At 42.8% G+C, this 23,578-nt stretch overlaps 2 protein-coding genes across 3 annotated transcripts; both read right to left on the reverse strand.

Moving 5' to 3' along the window:
- Positions 1 to 3,306: 3,306 nt before the first annotated feature.
- Positions 3,307 to 5,097, reverse strand: LOC141042269 (uncharacterized). Its single transcript, XM_073510017.1, has one exon. The coding sequence runs from the start codon at positions 5,080 to 5,082 to the stop codon at positions 3,574 to 3,576; it is 1,509 nt and encodes a 502-aa protein (XP_073366118.1). The 5' UTR covers positions 5,083 to 5,097; the 3' UTR covers positions 3,307 to 3,573.
- Positions 5,098 to 5,880: 783 nt separating this feature from the next.
- On the reverse strand, positions 5,881 to 11,401 carry LOC109769794 (uncharacterized). 2 transcript variants are annotated; one of them, XM_020328504.4, is made up of 9 exons: positions 11,101 to 11,401; positions 9,897 to 9,969; positions 9,122 to 9,286; positions 8,879 to 8,984; positions 8,314 to 8,496; positions 7,654 to 7,819; positions 6,693 to 6,985; positions 6,348 to 6,440; positions 5,881 to 6,257 (listed from the first exon to the last, which is right to left on the reverse strand). In XM_020328504.4, exons 2-9 carry the CDS (start codon positions 9,909 to 9,911, stop codon positions 6,202 to 6,204), a joined length of 1,077 nt encoding a protein of 358 aa, XP_020184093.2. In that variant the 5' UTR covers positions 9,912 to 9,969; positions 11,101 to 11,401; the 3' UTR covers positions 5,881 to 6,201. The 2 variants fall into 2 exon arrangements, with proteins under 2 accessions (XP_020184093.2, XP_073366119.1); XM_073510018.1 differs by lacking the exon at positions 9,897 to 9,969 and having other exon boundaries at positions 11,101 to 11,332.
- Positions 11,402 to 23,578: the final 12,177 nt, after the last annotated feature.

Here is a 23,578-nt window from a genome sequence, read left to right on the forward strand (position 1 = left end):
GGTAAAAGGGCCTACAGCTTTATATTTGGCAGATCTAGTCCGTGCAGTGAAACATTTCTAAGGCGGACTATAACATAGATATGCACATTAATATGGATTAAAAGAAAATTACCAGACAGCATTGCAGAGCCTATTAAAACCAACAACTTGGGTGGCAATTGGACCCTCTTTATTTATGGCCCCTACTATTGCACTATTTCTATGTAACCGGGTCCCTGCAAGGTGCATCGCATAATAAGGTCACGTTTGCTAGTGTTGATCATTTAGTGTCTCCATCTGTTCATGGCATAGTTTAGGAGACCAGATTATGGCAGCTCTAGCACGCAGGACACCGTCCAACAATGTTGAAAGGTCCACTGGATTGCATGTCCATCGTGCTTGTGCCAGATTGCATTTATCACGGGACTGGGGAGAAAATTATCAGGATACAGACCCCACTCATTATAAGCACTACCATGAACAGACTAATAATGAGATAAAGTTAAAACCTAGATAAAGAAGCATTGCTTAAAAGAGAGCAACTGTTCACAAGTATATGACTTTAAAAAGCTGCAAACAATGTACCAGAATTAGCGCTGCCATTTCGACCATTGGCTGTTCTTGCTCGGTTGTGCATGGATATGTGGAGGATAGAATACATATCATGTCATCAAGATCACTTTGAACGCTATGGTGATGAAGTTAAAAAACCCACTCAGCGCCCGTGTTTTAAGGGGGGCTTCGCAACTTATCTTGTTCATCCTGAACAGATAAGAATAATGGAAACTCATTAACCGAATTTCAACATAGGAAAGGACCAAAAGTGTTGTATTTAGCATGTCCAATTGATGGATCTATCATGCTTTTTAACTGGTAGGTTTCTGGGCTAACAACATCGTAAACTAGTTCAAGAAAGTTCAATTGAACAATGTACAACAAGAGAAAAATATCCGCTAAAATATGGATGTCTAACTCCTTTCTATGAAGCTACTTTATCCACTTAAGCCCTGACTGGTAGCATATGTATACACAGAACCCAGCACATGCAATTGAGAAGGGACTGTTAGTTCACAATAAGCATCTACATTTCCGCCCTGCAGCTCCAAGAGTCTAACTATGAACTCTAGCAGGATGCAGTTCAAGATATGGTAGGGTTAGCAGAGGACTTTTATGTGGTAGCTAGATAAAACCTGTGCATTCAACACAGCCAACTGAAAATGCATTCTTTCTTGATAAATTTACAGATTCAAGTTGATCAAACTACAGGTGCATTTAAGCAGATGTTGTGCTCACTTACAAGCTAGCATATAATTTCCCCACAAAACCTTCCTCAACAACAACAAACATATATATACATAAAAAAAGAGCAATATAAGCTTAGGAGGCAGAGACAAACAACGAGGAAGGTCTAATTACAATAAGGCAAGAAAATGGAACTTAATACCTAGAGAAACTGTGCATATTAGAAGCTTGTGTTCATGGCTCAACAGGCCATTGAATTTTGTATGTTCCGGCAGAGAAAAATCATGAATCTCCTCTGACTATATCACTCCAAAAGTACTTTCGGTATAGATCAGACAGAACCAAAAGCATAACCACGGCATTTCACACATTGTACAATTTAAAGACCACCCACCTAAATAGTTGGCAAAACTGGCAATGTAAAAGATTTATACCCCCAATCATCAGTTACCAAGTTTGGGGAGCTCTCCTAGAGGAAATGGCTAGCGACACAAGGTTTCACTCTGCACACGAGTCCCCCCCTCCCCCCCCCCCCCCCCCCCCCCACACACACACACACACATTCTATCTTATAATGAAAACTGGGGGGATTCTTCCCCCTCAGTCTCATCTAACTGCCAAGTTGAAAAAGCAAAATATCTTCCTATTTTGCGGTAAAAAAAGAAAATAATTAGAGCATTAATTATATGTTGAACTAATGCTTCAAGACAGTGACATCAGAATGGGCGATGAGAGTAAACTCAAAAAAACATGAGAACCTTTTCAACCGTGAAGAGCTTCTGCCTTAGCATGATTGCATCAATGAGACAAATGAACTTCTAGCCACCAACAGGCAAAAGAAAGGTGGGCAAACCTTAGGTGAAACCCCTCTCAATGCAACCTCTGTGGAAACCATGTGTAGAAGTTATAAAAGATTCCAATAAAAATACCATATGTATGGCAGTTATATTGTATAAACCTGTAAAATTTCAAGATAAAACATCAATTTTGGAAATACGGTATTAAGAAAAAAATGATATGAAGAGTGATAGTGAAAATCACTTCATATTTTGTCTTTTCTGTATCTTTCGAAATAATCTTAAAATTACAGATTTAGACAACGTCACCACATCTATATATAGTTATTATTGAGATTTTTTAGAACTTCACACATGACTCCCACAGAGTTTCCACGGAGAGGGTGGTTTCAACCTGATAATTACCCACAAAAGGTGGCACAAATGAAATAAATAATACAGCTTAAGTACTCTCAATAGGTACTCATGCTAGCTCATATGCACACAAAAAACAGTACTCCCTCCGGAACTAAAACCACGACAAGAACTATGTAACAGAGGGAGTAGGAACATAAAGAAGTCCTTCTGAGAACATGAAATGAATTTCTGACACTGTTGTTTTGGTAATTTTTGGCTATATACAAAAAGCGACAAGCACACAAAACAGTCATGGTGTTACAATGCATTCATCACAGTTATTAAAGTGTAACTGAATTGTCCAAGACTCTTACATAGTTTTGCAGCCTTACAAACCATGATCTTGAGAACTTTATTCTTCTGGTCATGGAAAACAGGAACAGTACATTCATACACATATTTGTGATATAAAGGGTAAAAGGAAGGCCAAAAGTAGTCTTAGAGACCCAACAAGGTAAAATTATTCACTGCTCAGTTATACATTATGCTACGAACAACCTATACAATTTGCTGCCAAATCAAATTACGCACACGTGTTTATGGAGGAGCACAAATTCAATAGTTCAGTGCATGCCACATAACAGAAGACATGAAACAAGAGCAGATGTTCTTATAAAAAAATTGTGAAATAAATAAATGAGACTACTGCAGTACAATCTCTTTCTATAGGTTGAGTAAGCAGTTGAACCAAAGTCTATACCCTGGGACTGGGGTAAGATATAACTGAATGTACTGTAAGGTAATTTCTACAAAATTCTCTGAGAGTTGCATGGACCTATAAATAAGAATTATATAAAGAACTAAGGCTTACTTTTAACAACAACAAAAAACATGTGAGATCAAAGACCCAAATGTTTCACTTGCATCTACCATTGGATGGACATCGTCATCATTATCAACTCAAGCAGAAAACATGGGACTTAAAAGAAGTGGCATCATACATTTAGCATCACAGAAGATGAAAAGGTTAGATGTGATTTGCATTGGCAAATGACATCCTTATGGAAAAGGATTCTCTGCTTGCAGTATTAGCAGTAGCGAATAGCTGCACGTCGCAGAATTTGAATTTAAATAGTGTACAAATACAACTACAACCGGAAGATAATACCATCAGTGGGTTTTTCTCCTCCAGAACCACAGCTCTCACATACACCGGTGATCATTCACTCGGTAAAAGAACTGTTCCAGGGAAAGAACTGGAGCCATTGTTTGGAGCTGGCTTCAAACTGAGAATGGAAGCAATGACATTGTATATCTCCACATTAACAAACGAGGGCACAATTTTACCCTCTTCGAAACGAGGCCCGTGTGCGATGAATATGGTCCTCATTGAGAAGAAGGCATTGTCATACCCGTGCGCCCCTCCACACTCATTTTTCTTTGATACTTTCATCTCCACCTTATAACCTTCAGCTACCAGCCCAATAATTGGTGGTATCCTATAGCTTTCCGAGTAATGCAGGCGAGAAGGCAAATCCTCCTTCAAGTACATCTTCAGATATTGCCCATTCTTCACCTTCCCAGAGCTCAGCCCTTCATTCATCTTGGCCACGACCACTGCCGGGGATACACCATCTGGTGGCCTGATTGCCAGCAATGGTGTCCTCGAAAGAACCCAATCAGCCTTCACCTCAATCCATGGAGCCAATTCCTCGAGAAACACTAGCTTCTGGTCGCAGGTCCCAACCATCCCATGATCCCCAACCAAAATAATGTTCACATCCTCGAACACCCCCCTAGCTTCCAAACCAGCAATGAGCCTCCCGATCATCTCGTCAATGTGCGTCACAGCATCGGTGATGGCTGGGTCATCAGGACCAACCTGGTGCCCCTGGTGATCTGGATCCTCAAAGTACAGTGTCAGGAACTGCGGCATTTCATCAACCGGGAGATCAAAGTAACCAAGGATGGCGTCAACCCTGTCCTCAAATGGCACAGAGCCATTATAGTGGCGGCAATACTTGTCTGGACAGTCCCAGGATCCCTTCTTCACCTCCGAGCCCGGCCAGAAGAACGTGGAGGCCCGGACCCCCTGGTCGGCGGCGGTGACCCAGAGGGGCTCCCCGAGCCACCACTTGGGCTCGTGGGAGCTCATGTTGAAGCTGTCCCCCGAGATGGGGTCGGGGAAGAAGTTGTTTACGATGCCGTGGGAGGAAGGGTGGAGGCCGGTGACGATGGAGTAATGGTTGGGGAAGGTGAGGGTGGGGAAGACGGGGATGAGGCCCTCGGCGGCGGAGGTGCCATTGGCGATGACGCGGCGGATGTGCGGGGTGGGGGCCTTGTGGTGGTAGCCGAAGCGGAAGCCGTCGGAGGATATGAGGAGGACCACCGGCTTCGGGAGCTTGGATAGCGGCCGTGCGAAGGATGCGGTGGAGGCGGACACGGCGGAGAAGGGCGGGCGGAGGAGGAGGAGGTAGGAGGTGGAGACGGCGAGGGCGGCGGTGAGGATGATGAGGAAGCGGGAGGCGGTGGGGGGCTGGGGCGCGGGGGCGGAGGGGGGTTGGGGGTGCGCCAGGAGGGCGTCGGTGGGGAGCGGCGAGTCGCCGGGGGAATGGGGGTGGTCGGAGACGGGCGGAGCTGCCATTGGGGGGAGCTCGAGTTCGCTGTGGCTCTGGGGGTTTGTGGTAGGTGGGGCGGAATCGTGTCGATCTGATTCTGTAGTCGCCATGGTGTGTGTTCAGATCGTGTCAGTTAATGGGCCTGTCTCGTGTATATTAGCTCGGGTTTTGGGCCAGTCAAAGCCCGTTTTTAAACAGACCGCCGGATATGGACGACGGATACTGCTCGTTTTTTATTATTCTGAACAATATTTTTCCTGGTAACAGATCGGGGCCGTTTTACGTGGCGACTAGAGAATCAGATCGAGAATCGGATCACGTAACAGCATAGGTGAGTCTGTAGCTGGTACAGCGAGCTATTTAAGCAGTGAGGCCTTTGCTCTGATGAAAGGGATCGAGCTCATTGAGACGTTGGGGTGCACAAATGTTAACACCGAGCCCGATTCTTTGGAGTTGATCAGTGCAAGCAATGGAGTTGGAGATCTTCAGCCCCTAATCTGCAATTTTGGCACTGTTTTGCGAAGGCCCGGTTCATCGAAGGAATCGCCTTTAATCATTGCCCCAGAGAGGCCAACCGAGTAGCTCATCAGCTAGCAAAACATGCATATGATAATCATTCAGATTTTATTTGGGATGGTGATCCACCCTCTTTTCTTTTACCATATGTATTAAACATGTAACTTTTTTGGCTGAACAATAAACACCAAGAGGTACCCCGTTCAAAAAAAAAAGGAGAGACTGTATTCACATGCAAAACAAAATGGGACAGATCCCCATACTGCATCCACTGGTCAGGATACAAGGAGCAGCAGTGCTCGGGCGAAGAAACTCCATGTCTACACCTTTGCAATCTCTAATTTTGATGCACCTGCGTACAGTCAGGGAAAGGAAAATGAAACAGGCGCTGGGAGACAATGGATGGTGCAATACACGATGAACTGTCCACTTGTTCAGCAATTACAAAGGGGTTGTTTCCTGAGGTTTGACACAATTTTCTAAACTTTTCAGCCTTGTGGGCAGCAACTTTATCCAGTGAAGGCTGCCCGAACCGATTATTCCAAATAATTAGCATCGAATGCTACAAAATTCTTCAGTGACAGCGCGCCAATCACCGCACCTCTGGGTGAATGCCCAGTCTGATTTGCGCGCAGCTACATGATTACACTACATGAGATGACACTCTGGCCAGGTCCCAATCTGAATGAGACTATTTGAGTCTGTCATCTTCTCTATGACTTCTCTTCGTCTGATTGACTCCCGTTGATGGCGTCGGCGAAGTACTCAACTGCAGATAATACCACAAATCATTAAGTGGGGCATGATCATCAATTGACACTTCATGGCTGACAGAAATCACAAACACAACCAAAATTACCTATGTCATCATTATGGTCTGGGGAATCAAGTAAGAGGTCCGAGTCCGAGGGCAGGAAAGGGGTACCTTCGTAGTTCTCAAGAGCCTCCAAATCTGAACATGAATGTGGAATACAACAGTGTGATTATAAATTTAGAATGACAGGCAAATAGGTTGCACAAAATAAATCTGACAGTACAAATGTTGTGTTACTTGACAGCAATCAGAAGCACAGAATTAGCTAATCAAAGTAGGCTATGTGTTCAGCTTTTCATCCTGAGTAAATCACAGTTTCATTTATCGAAGAGCTGGTTATCAAAAGAAATACTATCAAATAAAGTCAAACTACCAAAGCCAGAAGGTCACCTCCTAAACTTGTCAAATCAGCTGTAAGATCAGAGAGGCTGAAATTCCAAAGCTGCCCCAAGGATCGGATGGAATCCCTTGACGACCCATCTGGCCCTAATTGCAGAGGTTCTGTGTTCCCTATGTCAGATCCAAATGCTGAATCTAGCATCGATGTATCCATGGCCATCCCTGGTATCTCCGACGGAGTGAAAGGAGCATGGTTGCTTGATGCTGCCGATGAGGGACTCACAGCCATCTCGGATGACATGGCACCATGTGCAACTTCAGGTGCACCGTTGTCAACAACCATGCTTCAGGCAACATCAGGTAATCAGGTTAAGAAAATATTAGCCATGAATGTGAAAAGCAAGAGCAAAAGTAATCAGGCAACATCAAGTAATCAGGCTATTTGCAAGACAACAAGTCAGAATGCAGCAATCTACAATCCTAATTCCTACATTTGCAGCAATAACAGCTTAACGTACATTGGTTAAAAAAAACATGTTCAAGCAGCATCAGATTACATCATGTGAAACAGATATATGGATAACAACAAAAATGAACAAGATAATTTTTCTAGTGGCAAGTACCTTTCATGAAACATTTTTAGCAGAAGAATGATTAAAAAAACAATCAATAAATAAGCATCGTAGTTAAAGTATATAAATAAGTGAATAACATCCTGTGACATTATTCCAAAGAATCGACCACTTGAGTAAGCATTTGCTCCCTGGCAGTTTGACAAGTGCAGCAACAAAAATAACTGTATGTGCCTTACCTCAGTATGTGTATATGCAGGATGTGCTACAACTATGTGGACAGAAGCAACATCAAAGATAAAAGGTCCCAATCTTTCAATGTGCATACATAGAGAGAAAATGATTTGCCAGACAAAAATATTATCAAGAACATGATTAAACTAATATATCCCATGTGAAGGAAAAAAGAACATGGTTGAACTGATAAAGATAATGCTTACTCATTTCCGGAGTTCATGCGAATTGGTTGATAGCCACCTGGTGCAGGGATCCCATTCACCACATGACCGCCGGATAGACCACAAACCATCGGATCAATGTGAGGCTGGCCAGGAGCAGGCATCAGAGGTTGCTGAAGTACTGGATACCCCATTGGTAGATTGTTAACTGCACCAGATTCGGACTTGCGTTCAATAACAATGATAACGATACTTTCATAAATGTCTAAACCAGTCAATGATTAAAGCTAAACCTGAAACTTGTCTAAATCATGCTAAGGATAATATGCACCATGAAACTCAGTACAAGTGCAGAAAAAACCAATCATTTTAAGATCTTTACTCCTATAGATAGAGATATCATTACAGAGTCTTCCCATACCCAGCCAACACCACTGCAATAAATGATGGATAATATGGACCCGAGAAAGAAGAGGGCGAGCATAGTTGCTTATGATGATAAGATATTTTGATATAAGATGTGGACTTGCAAAACCCTTTCAGTAGAATCACATGAAAGGGGAGAAAATTATCTGATAGAAAAAGTAAACTGTAGTAAAAATAACAGCCAAGGAGAAAAGACAGCATATACTAGAAATCTTAAACAACAATGTGCTTGTTTAGCCTCTTTTGAGCGCTAGACATGTAAAACACGGACATTACCTGGCATAGGATGCATCCCATTTTGCATTGGAGCCAGTGGAACATTCGGATGTGCTGGATATTTCATCAAATTACACTGATGCTGCAACAAATGGTTGAACAAGATAATCTGTCTTTTCAGTTTCAATCTTATATAGTAAGCCCGAAAGAATTCAGGGTTCTCTTCTTCGAGTTTCTGCCATACTGAAATACAAAAAATATCAAAGAAAGTAAGCAGAAAGACTTCAGAACTCCAATAGATGTATATCTAGATGCTTGAGGTTCAAGAAATATAGTATAAAAGAACTTGAGCTCAGAGAGGATTTCAGATTTTCCGTCTGTCCTGAGAAATTACTATCCATGTAGGCATCGATGATCATAGGTCAAACCGGTAAGTACAGGGCTACAACTTCATTATATCAAGCTAATTTGTTCATCAATCTGATGGACAGGATTTGTGCATACTGTAGTAGTATTACTGATGTGCTCTGAATTACATGAAAGAAGCAGACAGATAAATAAACTAGTAAGTACAAAAAAGAACCCCAAACAGGAATATCATCAGCAACTGAATTTGCAACATTACCTAAAGTAGTGAAGCCAGGTTCTATTCTCGCGCGAGTAGAAAGCGTCCTAACAACCTCTCCTTTGGTCATGTATAGCTGCAGACAGCGCTCTATCAAATTCTGGACCTGCAGGAGGATGTCAAGTTTCATTAATTAGTTGACACAAGAGTGTGGGACACCCACTGTAGAGGGATCCGATATGGTGATAAATTAGCATTAATAAAAAAGGTTAAATACTACAGAATAACAGCTAGACATCTTACAAGTTCAATGTCTTCACGGGAGACTTTTCTATTATCATTACTAGCGACTGTCAAAGAACCAGGATCTCCTGCAGGAGCATCAGTGGCCATTGTGTTTAGTTGGTTACTTTGCACTTCATTGGTACCTTGGGGTGACATCTGCAGCTCTGTTGTGCTCTGAATATCCTGTAGGAAATTTGCATAAGTAACATAAATCAATCACCTGCTAAAGACAAAACAAAATGGATGCTAATACTGAAAACAGTATCAGTCAGTTATGAGTGCTATTAACAAGAAGAAAAAAAGATGCCTTGGCATTGAGGAAAGTTTCTCTATATTAGAGGTAACAACGGTATCTTGACTGGTACCTTTAATGCTGAATAACAGAGAACTGTTGGATAAAGAAAGTGTCGCAGCAGTACCTCATATTCTTGATATTAAGCACAAATATTATGTGTTCAGTGCTTAATCCTATATTCACCCGATAACCATAGACGTGTTGTGTTACGAATTACTTGAAAGCTGTAGCAAAATTCTGGTTCATATGCAATGTATAATGTATAATTATATTACTCTCTATAGCGATTTTCGAACCATTTCCTATAAGAGAATGGTTTCCATTACTTTGAGAAATGGATTCTTATATCAAACTATAGCTATTGCATTAAAGAAGAAAAGAAACTAATAGAAGTATCTGATTAGACTAACCAGACAATTTTTTAGTATTTTTACGCTCAAAGATAAAAAAAAACTACAAAGAGTATTTTCATCAACTGAAAATAGCAAGCAAATTCACCTGAGAATCCTTCATTGCAGTTTATCTGCTTATCACATACAAGAAGTAGCTAAATCCAGGATCAATGTCTATCCTGGTAGGAAAAATATATCGATGGTTATGCTAGAATGCATGCAAATGGTGTTACATGTCAGACGGATAGAAGTTAAAAATAAACATCAAACAGTTGCAGTGCGCTCTAAAATAGTCTTGCTGGAAATTGCCATGTTAGCTTTCCCATTTATTTCATTGTAGACTAGGAAGCTAATGATTTTCAAATTTGTTGCTCCGTTGAAAGGAAGAAAAATAATTACAGTGACATCATAGAGAGAATGAAGTATGAGGTCCTTCAAGGTATAAGGAAACAAGTAGTATTGATATTCTACTTCAACAAGTATGGCATTCTGACATTCATAAGATGGGACAATACTGGATGCTTAAATAAGAACATGTTGCAGGTCTCATAAAAAAAACTTGCGTATGCATCTACCGAACATACTGTGAGCTCAAAGGAAATGCATAATGTGGGTTTAATTTAACTGATAATATCCGTAATCGGTAAAAAAAAGAGGTTTGAGATTACTGTGCCCAAGAAGTACCATTCATAAGCTGAGAGAATTCACTGAACTTAACTTGACTCTGGTGTACCAGAGATGACAGTGCAATCTTAATCTTAGAAATTGAACTGGATTTGTAACATTGACCATCTAGAAATCATGGAAACAGAACAGCACGCCAAATACTAAATTGTTGACAGTAGGTACTCAATTAACATCAATTTTAACATATCAGTCCGAGACTAACACTTTCGTTTGCCAAAAAAATAAAGAGCGCTGGTTTTGAAAACAAAGCACATATTATAATAATTCTATGAAGTGCAAAAAACCTGGAAATGTAAAAGGGGGGAAAACAAGAAAATGGTGGGACAAAAATGAACGGTCCACAATCACTTGTGCCAAAATTAACTGATACACTTACAGTACGGCTCGCGTAAAAAGGAATTGCTCAGCAACCTAACCCCAAGAAGGGGCGGACTGAACGTGCGGCATGGAAATTCAGTAAAGAACAGAAATTGTTAAGAAAGACAAGATGGTGTGCCGGGTGTGCACCGGCATACCCAGAAATTGTGAAGGTCCCCGCCCTACCCTAGTGGTATTGGTTGATTTAACAGCACGGCACAGAGAATTGCTACTGCGGTGGATGAAAACAACCTAGCTGCTCATACCTCGAAGGAAGGAAGGAGCCCAATGGCGAGAGACTGGGACCGGGTGGAGACAGCAGCAGGATGTCCCTGGGGGCAAAGAAGAAAGTGAACGGCGATGGCGGCGGCGGCGGCGGCGGCGGCGCGTCTCCCCCGGGAGGCGAGAGGAGGGGGCGGGATTGAGGCGGCCGCTGCTGTAGGTACCTCCGCCGCGAGGAAGGGAAGGTCGGGAGGGAGGGGCCTGGGAAGGGGGAAGTGAAAAGAAACGGAAAATGTACTATACCAGGAAAAGAGGAGTAAGCTTGGCTATCGACAAGACAGTTTTAAATTTAATTAGGAGAGCACGTGTAAAATACTCCTAGATTGTCCTACAATATTGAACCCATGTTTTTAATTACAAGGGAAGTTAAGTCCCACGGGCCTCCAACTCCCATTCCCCACCTCTAACTTCCCCCAAACAAACACGCTGTTAGGAGTACTATTCTTAACGAAAGTATAGATAATACTCGACTTTTTTGAGAAAAAAATCTACGCATTGTGATAATAATTTAATTAGAAGTAGATAATGATTTATTTATTTATTTTTTACGGGGAAAAAGGAATTCTCATTACTCAAGGAGGCTTCTCAGCGAGAGCTAGGTTTACAACAGAATCCATCCCGGCAGTAAGCCAGACTGCTGTGCGCGGAGTGCTACGGCCATAGGCGGCCAGCTCATGACTAATCCTGTTCTGCAGACGGTTACAAAGAGTAAAAGAGATCTCCCTAGCATCGCTTCCAGCCAACCTATGAATCTCCTTTATAAGTGCACGATGTGACGATCTATCCATCTCGCGTGCTGTAATCATCGACACCGCCTCCGCGCTATCCAACTCAACCAGAATAGGTAGGTTAGATCGGTGCAAGGCCAGCTCCAAGCCTTCTCTGCATGCTTCTAGCTCCGCCTCTAAAGCGTTGTCGCATGTACGTAGCTCCCTACATGCGCTGTAGATGATCTCGCCTCTGTCATCACGCAGGATCATACCTCCTCCCGCCGCACCTGTAGATAATAATTTATTGACGAACTGACCGTACTTTAGAATGGCTAGATTCCTTTGGATACAACCATCTCATCTAGGTGTCTTAGGAACAATTATTTTGGTTGATTCTGTCGGAATCTTGAGAATCGCCCACCCCTAGATTCTTCTATAATATTAAACTTATTTTTTTCACAATCCTACCTAGTTATCTGGGCGAATGTCTGATTCTCAAGAATTGGACCTTAAACTTGGCACAAGTGCTCAGACCCCCACCCCCCTATCCATGTGGACCAGGGTTCGCTAAATCTTCTCTGGTGCCGGCATGTCCTCCTTCCCACCCTAAGTTTTGCCACCATTGTCGCCTCCGTGTTGGCTATGCTTCCAACCCGATCAATTCTCAACATTTTGCCGCAAAAAACATGGCCAACCGAAGGAAATATGCCCTAGAGGCAATAATAAAGTTATTATTTATTTCCTTATATCATGATAAATGTTTATTATTCATGCTAGAATTGTATTAACCAGAAACATGATACATGTGTGAATACATAGACAAACAGAATGTCACTGGTATGCCTCTACTTGACTAGCTCGTTAATCAAAGATGGTTATGTTTCCTAGCCATAGACATGAGTTGTCATTTGATTAACGAGATCACATCATTAGGAGAATGATGTGATTGACTTGACCCATTCCGTTAGCTTAGCACTCGATCGTTTAGTATGTTGCTATTGCTTTCTTCATGACTTATACATGTTCCTATGACTATGAGATTATGCAACTCCCGTTTACCGGAGGAACACTTTGTGTGCTACCAAACGTCACAACGTAACTGGGTGATTATAAAGGTGCTCTACAGGTGTCTCCGAAGGTACTTGTTGGGTTGGCGTATTTCGAGATTAGGATTTGTCACTCCGATTGTCAGAGAGGTATCTCTGGGCCCTCTCGGTAATGCACATCACTTAAGCCTTGCAAGCATTGCAACTAATGAGTTTTGTTGCGAGATGATGTATTACGGAACGAGTAAAGAGACTTGCCGGTAACGAGATTGAACTAGGTATTAAGATACCGACGATCGAATCTCGGGCAAGTAACATACCGATGACAAAGGGAACAACGTATGTTGTTATGCGGTTTGACCGATAAAGATCTTCGTAGAATATGTGGGAGCCAATATGGGCATCCAGGTCCCGCTATTGGTTATTGACCGGAGACGTGTCTCGGTCATGTCTACATAGTTCTCGAACCCGTAGGGTCCGCACGCTTAACGTTACGATGACAGTTTTATTATGAGTTTATGAGTTTTGATGTACCGAAGGAGTTCGGAGTCCCAGATGAGATCGGGGACATGACGAGGAGTCTCTAAATGGTCGAGACGTAAAGATCGATATATTGGACGACTATATTCGGACATCGGAAAGGTTCCGAGTGATTCGGGTATTTTTCGGAGTACCGGAGAGTTACGGGAATTCGTATTGGGCCTTAATGGGCCATACGGGAAAGGAGAGAAAGGCCCCAAAGGGTGGCCGCACCCCTCCCCATGGACTAGTCCGAATTGGACTAGGGAGGGGGGCGCCCCTTCCTTCCTTCTCCTTCTCCCTTCCCTTCTCCTACTCCAACAAGGAAAGGAGGAGTCCTACTCCCGGTGGGAGTAGGACTCCCCCCTTGGCGCGCCCTCCTCCTAGGCCGGCCGCCTCCCCCTTGCTCCTTTATATACGGGGGCAGGGGGCACCCCATAGACACAACAATTGATCTATTGATCTCTTAGCCGTGTGCGGTGCCCCCTCCACCATATTACACCTCGATAATATCGTAGCGGTGCTTAGGCGAAGCCCTGCGTCGGTAGAACATCATCATCGTCACCACACCGTCGTGCTGACGAAACTCTCCCTCAACACTCGGCTGGATCGGAGTTCGAGGGACGTCATCGAGCTGAACGTGTGCTGAACTTGGAGGTGCCGTGCGTTCGGTACTTGATCGGTCGGATCGTGAAGACGTACGACTACATCAACCGCGTTGTGTTAACGCTTCCGCTTTCGGTCTACGAGGGTACGTGGACAACACTCTCCCCTCTCGTTGCTATGCATCACCATGATCTTGCGTGTGCGTAGGAAATTTTTTGAAATTACTACGTTCCCCAACAGTGGCATCCGAGCCTGGTTTTATGCGTAGATGTCATATGCACGAGTAGAACACAAGTGAGTTGTGGGCGATATAAGTCATACTGCTTACCAGCATGTCATACTTTGGTTCAGCGGTATTGTTGGATGAAGCGGCCCGGACCGACATTACGCGTACGCTTACGCGAGACTGGTTCTTCCGACGTGCTTTGCACAGAGGTGGCTGGCGGGTGTCAGTTTCTCCAACTTTTGTTGAACCGAGTGTGGCTACGCCCGGTCCTTGCGAAGGTTAAAACAGTACCAACTTGACAAACTATCGTTATGGTTTTGATGCGTAGGTAAGAACGGTTCTTGCTAAGCCCAGTAGCAGCCACGTAAAACTTGCAACAACAAAGTAGAGGACATCTAACTTGTTTTTGCAGGGCATGTTGTGATGTGATATGGTCAAGACATGATGCTAAATTTTATTATTTGAGATGATCATGTTTTGTAACCGAGTTATCGGCAACTGGCAGGAGCCATATGGTTGTCGCTTTATTGTATGCAATGCAATCGCCATGTAATTGCTTTATTTTATCACTAAGCGGTAGCGATAGTCATAGAAGCAATAGTTGGCGAGACGACAAACGATGCTACGATGGAGATCAAGGTGTCGCGCCGGTGACGATGGTGATCATGACGGTGCTTCGGAGATGGAGATCACAAACACAAGATGATGATGGCCATATCATATCACTTATATTGATTGCATGTGATGTTTATCTTTTATGCATCTTATCTTGCTTTGATTGACGGTAGCATTATAAGATGATCCCTCACTAAATTATCGAAGTATAAGTGTTCTCCCTAAGTATGCATCGTTGTGAAAGTTCTTCGTGCTGAGACACCACGTGATGATCGGGTGTGATAGGCTCTACGTTCAAATACACGGGTGCAAAACAGTTGCACACGCGGAATACTCAGGTTAAACTTGACGAGCCTAGCATATAACAGATATGGCCTCGGAACACGGAGACCGAAAGGTCGAGCGTGAATCATATTGTAGATATGATCAACATAGTGATGTTCACCATTGAAACTACTCCATCTCACGTGATGATCGGACATGGTTTAGTTGATATGGATCACGTGATCACTTAGAGGATTAGAGGGATGTATATCTAAGTGGGAGTTCTTAAGTAATATGATTAATTGAACTTAAATTTATCATGAACTTAGTCCTGATAGTATTTTGCAAATTATGTTGTAGATCAATAGCTCGCGCTGTTGCTTCCCTGTGTTTATTTTTGATATGTTCCTAGAGAAAAATTATGTTGAAAGATGTTAGTAGCAAAGATGCGGATTGGATCCGTGATCTGAGGATTATCCTCATTGCTGCACAGAAGAATTATGTCCTTGATACACCGCTAGGTGACAGACCTATTGCAGGAGCAGATGCAGACGTTATGAACGTTTGGCTAGCTCAATATGATGACTACTTGATAGTTTAGTGCACCATGCTTAACGGCTTAGAATCGGGACTTCAAAGACGTTTTGAACGTCATGGACCATATGAGATGTTCCAGGTGTTGAAGTTAATATTTCAAGCAAATACCCGAGTTGAGAGATATGAAGTCTCCAACAAGTTCTATAGCTAAAAGATGGAGGAGAATAGCTCAAGCAGTGAGCATGTGCTCAGATTGTCTGGGTACTACAATCGCTTGAATCAAGTGGGAGTTAATCTTCCAGATAAAATAGTGATTGACAGAATTCTCTAGTCACCATCACCAAGTTAGTAGAACTTCGTGATGAACTATAGTATGCAAGGGATGACGAAAGTAATTCCCGAGCTCTTCGTGATGCTGAAATTGACGAAGGTAGAAATCAAGAAAAACATCAAGTGTTGATGGTTGACGAGACCACTAGTTTCTAGAAAAGGGCAAAGGGAAGAAGGGGAACTTCAAGAAGAACGGCAAGCAAGTTGCTGCTCAAGTGAAGAAGCCTAAGTCTGGTCCTAAGCCTGAGACTAAGTACTTCTACTGCAAAGGGACTGGTCACTGGAAGCGGAACTACCCCAAGTATTTGGTGGATAAGAAGGATGGCAAAGTGAACAAAGGTATATTGGATATACATGTTATTGATGTGTACTTTACTAGTGTTTATAGCAACCCCTCGGCATTTGATACTGGTTCAGTTGCTAAGAGTAGTAACTCGAAACGGGAGTTGCAGAATAAACAGAGACTAGTAAAAGGCGAGGTGACGATGTGTGTTGGAAGTAATTCCAAGATTGATATGATCATCATCGCACACTCCCTATACTTTCGGGGTTAGTGTTGAAACTAAATAAGTGTTATTTGGTGTTTGCGTTGAGCATGAATATGATTTGATCATGTTTGTTGCAAAACAGTTATTCATTTAAATTAGAGAATAATTGTTGTTCTGTTTACATGAATAAAACCTTCTATGGTCATACACCCAATGGTTTGTTGGATCTCGATCGTAGTGATACACATATTCATAATAATGAAGCCAAAAGATGCAAAGTTAATAATGATAGTGCAACTTATTTGTGGCACTGCCATTTAGGTCATATTGGTGTAAAGCGCATGGGGAAACTCCATACTGATGGGATTTTGGAATCACTTGATGCTTGCGAACCATGCCTCATGGGCAAGATGACTAAGACTCCGTTCTCCGGAACGATGGAGCGAGCAACTGACTTATTGGAAATAATACATACTGATGTATGCGGTCCGATGTGTGTTAAGGCTCACGGCAAGTATCGTTATTTTCTGACCTTCACAGATGATTTGAGCAGATATGGGTATATCTACTTGATGAAACACAAGTCTGAAACATTTGAAAAGTTCAAAGAATTTCAGAGTGAAGTGGAGAATCATCGTAACAAGAAAATAAAAGTTTCTACGATATGATCGCAGAGGTAAAATATTTGAGTTATGAGTTTGGCCTTCAGTTAAAACAATGTGAAATAGTTTCACTACTCACGCCACCTGGAACACCACAGTGTAATGGTGTGTCCGAACATCGTAACCGTACTTTATTAGATATGGTGCGATATATGATGTCTCTTACCGATCTACCACTATCGTTTTGGGGTTATGCATTAGAGACAGCTGCATTCACGTTAAATAGGGTACCATCTAAATCCGTTGAGACGACATATTATGAACTGTGGTTTGGCAAGAAACCAAAGTTGTCGTTTCTTAAAGTTTGGGGTTGCGATGCTTATGTGAAAAAGTTTCATCCTGATAAGCTCAAACCCAAATCGGACAAATGTGTCTTCATAGGATACCCAAAGGAGACTGTTGGGTACACCTTCTATCATAGATCCAAAGGCAAGACTTTTGTTGCTAAATTCGGAATCTTTCTGGAGAAGGAGTTTCTCTCGAAAGAAGTGAGTGGGAGGAAAGTAGAACTTGATGAGGTAATTGTACCTGCTCCCTTATTGGAAAGTAGTTCATCGCAGAAATCAGTTTCTGTGACGCCTATACCAATTAATGAGGAAGTTAATGATGATGATCATGGAACTTCAGATCAAGTTATTACTGAACCTCGTAGGTCAACCAGAGTAAGATCCGCACCAGAGTGGTACGGTAATCCTATTCTACAGGTCATGTTACTTGACCAAGGTGAACCTACGAACTATGAAGAAGCGATGGTGAGCCCAGATTTCCGCGAAATGGCTTGAGGCCATGAAATCTGAGATGAGATCCATGTATGAGAACAAAGTATGGACTTTGATTGACTTGCCTAATGATCGGCGAGCCATTGAAAATAAATGGATCTTCAAGAAGAAGACTGACGCTGACGGTAATGTTACTGTCTATAAAGCTCGAGTTGTTGCGAAAGGTTTTCGACAAGTTCAAGGGATTGACTACGATGAGACCTTCTCACCCGTAGCGATGCTTAAGTCTGTCCGAATCATGTTAGCAATTGCCGCATTTTATGATGATGAAATTTGGCAAATGGATGTCAAAACTGCATTCCTGAATGGATTTCTGGAAGAAGAATTGTATATGATGCAACCGGAAGGTTTTGTCGATCCAAAGGGAGCTAACAAAGTGTGCAAGTTCCAGCGATCCATTTATGGACTGATGCAAGCCTCTCGGAGTTGGAATAAACGCTTTGATAGTGTGATCAAAGCATTTGGTTTTGTACAGACTTTTGGAGAAGTCTGTATTTACAAGAAAGTGAGTGGGAGCACTACAGCATTTCTGATAAGTATATGTGAATGACATATTGTTGATCGGAAATAATGTAGAATTATTCTGCAAAGCATAAAGGAGTTTTTCAAAGATATACCTCGGTGAAGCTGCTTACATATTGAGCATCAAGATCTATAGAGATAGATCAAGACGCTTGATAAGTTTTTTCAATGAGTACATACCTTAACAAAGATTTTGAAGTGGTTCAAAATGGAACAGTCAAAGAAAGAGTTTCTTACCTGTGTTACAAGGTGTGAAATTGAGTAAGACTCAAAGCCCGACCACGGCAGAAGATAGAAAAAGAATGAAAGTCATTCCCTATGCCTCGGCCATAGGTTCTATAAAGTATGCCATGCTGTGTACCAGATCTATTGTATACCCTACACTGATTTTGGCAAGGGAGTACAAGAGTGATCTAGGAGTAGATCACTGGACAGCGGTCAAAATTATCCTTAGTGGAATAAGGATATGTTTCTCGATTATGGAAGTAACAAAAGGTTCATCGTAAAGGGTTACATCGATGCAAGTTTTGACACTAATCTAGATGACTCTAAGTCTCGGTCTAGATACATATTGAAAGTGGGAGCAATTAGCTAGAGTAGCTCCGTGCAGAGCATTGTAGACATAGATATTTGCAAAATACATACGGATCTGAATGTGGCAGACCCGTTGACTAAACTTCTCTCACAAGAAAAACATGATCACACCTTAGTACTCTTTGGGTGTTAATCACATAAGCGATGTGAACTAGATTACTGACTCTAGTAAACCCTTTGAGTGTTGGTCACATAGCGATGTGAACTATGGGTGTTAATCACATGGTGACGTGAACTATTAGTGTTAAATCACATGGCGATGTGAACTAGATTATTGACTCTAGTGCAAGTGGGAGACTGAAGGAAATATGCCCTAGAGGCAATAATAAAGTTATTATTTATTTCCTTATATCATGATAAATGTTTATTATTCATGCTAGAATTGTATTAACCAGAAACATGATACATGTGTGAATACATAGACAAACAGAGTGTCACTAGTATGCCTCTACTTGACTAGCTCGTTAATCAAAGATGGTTATGTTTCCTAGCCATAGACATGAGTTGTCATTTGATTAACGGGATCACATCATTAGGAGAATGATGTGATTGACTTGACCCATTCCGTTAGCTTAGCACTCGATCGTTTAGTATGTTGCTATTGCTTTCTTCATGACTTATACATGTTCCTATGACTATGAGATTATGCAACTCCCGTTTACCGGAGGAACACTTTGTGTGCTACCAAACGTCACAACGTAACTGGGTGATTATAAAGGTGCTCTACAGGTGTCTCCGAAGGTACTTGTTGGGTTGGCGTATTTCGAGATTAAGATTTGTCACTCCGATTGTCGGAGAGGTATCTCTGGGCCCTCTCGGTAATGCACATCACTTAAGCCTTGCAAGCATTGTGACTAATGAGTTTTGTTGCGAGATGATGTATTACGGAACGAGTAAAGAGACTTGCCGGTAACGAGATTGAACTAGGTATTAAGATACCGACGATCGAATCTCGGGCAAGTAACATACCGATGACAAAGGGAACAACGTATGTTGTTATGCGGTTTGACCGATAAAGATCTTCGTAGAATATGTGGGAGGCAATATGGGCATCCAGGTCTCGCTATTGGTTATTGACCGGAGACGTGTCTCGGTCATGTCTACATAGTTCTCGAACCCGTAGGGTCCGCACGCTTAACGTTACGATGACAGTTTTATTATGAGTTTATGAGTTTTGATGTACCGAAGGAGTTCGGAGTCCCGGATGAGATCGGGGACATGACGAGGAGTCTCGAAATGGTCGAGACGTAAAGATCGATATATTGGACGACTATATTCGGACATCGGAAAGGTTCCGAGTGATTCGGGTATTTTTCGGAGTACCGGAGAGTTACGGGAATTCGTATTGGGCCTTAATGGGCCATACGGGAAAGGAGAGAAAGGCCCCAAAGGGTGGCCGCACCCCTCCCCATGGACTAGTCCGAATTGGACTAGGGAGGGGGGGCGCCCCCTTCCTTCCTTCTCCTTCTCCCTTCCCTTCTCCTACTCCAACAAGGAAAGGAGGAGTCCTACTCCCGGTGGGAGTAGGACTCCCCCCTTGGCGCGCCCTCCTCCTAGGCCGACCGCCTCCCCCTTGCTCCTTTATATACGGGGGCAGGGGGCACCCCATAGACACAACAATTGATCTATTGATCTCTTAGCCGTGTGCGGTGCCCCCCTCCACCATATTACACCTCGATAATATCGTAGTGGTGCTTAGGCGAAGCCCTGCGTTGGTAGAACATCATCATCGTCACCACACCGTCGTGCTGACGAAACTCTCCCTCAACACTCGACTGGATCGGAGTTCGAGGGACGTCATCGAGCTGAACGTGTGCTGAACTCGGAGGTGCCGTGCGTTCGGTACTTGATCGGTCGGATCGTGAAGACGTACGACTACATCAACCGCGTTGTGTTAACGCTTCCGCTTTCGGTATATGAGGGTACGTGGACAACACTCTCCCCTCTCGTTGCTATGCATCACCATGATCTTCCGTGTGCGTAGGAAATTTTTGAAATTACTACGTTCCCCAACACCAACCACATCAGCCTTGACTCCACCTCAGTGCAATCACAAAGCTTTTCGGACAAAGAGATCCAGACAGGGCAAGAGAGCCCAAGGAAAGGCCATGAAAACTAGGGGCGGGAGGACGAAAACAAACTCCTTCGAAGTGTCCTAAACACCCAGATATAGCAAATTGTCTAGAAGCACCTTTGGTTTCCAAATACCTTGAAGGTATCGGATGGACAATCTCAAAAGTGCGAGCTAAGGAAAAGCTCAATACTTTCGTGAATAAGGCATTCACTCACAAATACTAAGTTGTAATTTCTCGCTGGTACCAGTTCTGACATAGCATCCTTTGGCATGCAACTTTGCATAATTGGGTAAGCCCTAAGTGACATAAGGGAAATAACTCAGAGGTACCGAAGGTGAAGGAGACAACTTTTGACTTTTTTTGGGGGGGGGGGCGAGGGGGGATGCCCGGACTTGCTGGAAAATGGCTCAGCATTTCTCTCGTTGGCTCGGTGCAACTAGTCGGCTGGTCTAGAGGAACCCGGATTTGTTATGTTGGCGGATAGGAGTGTATTTAGTCGAAAGCTTAAAGGGTGCATAGCTTGAATTCTCTGTAAGGTGTTTATCCTTAGATCTTTTGCATGTCTTTCTTTTTATAATACAATTGTTCTTCTCAACGTGGCTCTTTGGTCCATTAAAACCCTAAAGAAAAGTTACAAACGATAATCCTTGGGCTCTAACCTTCTTGATGATCAGAAGTAGTGGTCTCCATGCATGTTTCCACTTACCAAATGGACTATACCTCAAATACAACTTAAAAATACTAGTCCTCTTGATTACCTTGTCGTTAATCACCAAAACTTATAGGGACCTAGATGCGTTTTCACAGACTCATGTGTCCTAAATGACATGATAAAAAAATGCTCGGGACTGTAAGCATTCTGCAGCAAATATTTTTATGAATATACTTTTTGGACATTTGAGTACGTTTTTTGTGGAACTGTCATTCAAAAAGAAAATTACCTTTTTTTTCTAGTTGTATGTGAAAGATTGCTGCAAATCAATAATTCTTTCTTCTTTTTCTTAGCATTTATACTTAGATACTGAAATTCTGAATTACTCGCACGACAAGATTGTTTCTATTCAACAAGATTTTGTATCTCATAAATTTTTACTCCCTCCGTTTTAAAATATAAGATGTTTTTTAACACTATCAAACGTCTTATATTTTGGGACGGAGGGAGTAGGAACAAACGTCTTACATTTTGGGACGGAAGAAGTAGGACTGTTTCAATGCTAGTCTAGAGATTAGCTTTAAACCGCCAAATGGTATAAGCCATCCTTCCTGCACGTACAAAACCCAGTGGCACCAATAAATGGAGGCGTCGGCATCCTGCACGTGAGCGTGCCAAACCCTTCGCACACTGGAGTGTTACATATGTACGATCTCTTCTCCACTTGCCGATGGATGAAGTAGAAAGGTGCCAATTAATTCCATCATGTGTCTCCATCCAGATCAGGCCAGCATGGCTGCATATCTCTCTGAGTCCCCCGAAAACAACGTTGCTCAGTCGTTTGCCGCTGCTGCAGGTTCGGTGAGTGAGTCCTGGCCATTAAATGTCTCGGAGGAGCTCTGGAAGCGCGACTGATGGCAGCACTGGCCACGACGCTCGCGCACTGCAGCTCCACTGTGCCTGGATTATGTTGTCCACTCAGTCGTTTTCTGGGAGACTAATGGCGATTTCGGATAACTACGTAATCTGTAATGTGCCTCCGGGCTACTGGACAAGGGAGGAAAATGACAGCCCACTTGGCATGTGGTATGTGAGGTGTTTCTCTTGCATTGCTCCCCTGTCAATTCTTCACTTCTTTCTCGACCGTCTATTGTGACAAAAAATAATCAATCAAGGTACTGTAGTTGTCGCTGGTGTTTTTGTCCCGAGGATGACCGGCAGAGGGGAGGGGGAGGCTAAATTCCCACTGCTAGTTGCCTCCGTATTGGAGATGATGGTTCTTCATTGCCTTTTCTCTTCTTAATAACACTCATAATTGAAATTTCCTCTAGGATATTCAGAGCACGACAGAGTTGCTGATGTCACCTCAAGGTGCTGATGAAGTGCAAAGTAACCAACTAAACACAATGGGCATTGATGCTCCTGCAGGTCCTGGTACTCGCTAATAATGATGACAGAGAAGTGTCCCGCGAAAACGCTGAACTTGCAAGATGTCTATTCCGTCCATCCCATAATATAATAGGACGGGTCTAGCTGTCCGCCGAGGGCTCGCTAGCGGCCGGCCAAATAAAGTAAGCGTCTGTCCCCCTGTCTCAGGAAAGGCAGGACACTGCTAATTAATCATCTTATATCTTTTTCTAAAAACAATTAATCATCCTATATGATCTCTTTTCACGTGATGGATGTCTGCATGCCGCTGCATTAATGTTTCTCATGTTCGTCCTTTGTGCATTACTTTTTGGTTTTTAAAATTATAAAAAAACATATCTTCTAAACCGCGCGTCAAAATTCAGATCCGTTTTCATCGTTGAAACTCTCGCGACGTGCTCTTCAAAAG

This window comes from Aegilops tauschii, chromosome 3 (genome assembly GCF_002575655.3).
Source record: "Aegilops tauschii subsp. strangulata cultivar AL8/78 chromosome 3, Aet v6.0, whole genome shotgun sequence".
In the NCBI taxonomy this organism is placed as follows: Eukaryota; Viridiplantae; Streptophyta; class Magnoliopsida; order Poales; family Poaceae; genus Aegilops; species Aegilops tauschii.

Coding starts and splice junctions, on each gene's coding strand:
- LOC141042269 (XM_073510017.1), bottom strand. CDS start 5,082: ATGGCGACTACAGAATCAGATCGACACGATTCCGCCCCACCTACCACA.
- LOC109769794 (XM_020328504.4), bottom strand. Junction 8,985..9,121: donor CCCGTGAAGACATTGAACTT/GTAAGATGTCTA, acceptor ATCCTCCTGCAG/GTCCAGAATTTGATAGAGCG. Junction 6,441..6,692: donor TGATTTGACAAGTTTAGGAG/GTGACCTTCTGG, acceptor ATTCATGTTCAG/ATTTGGAGGCTCTTGAGAAC.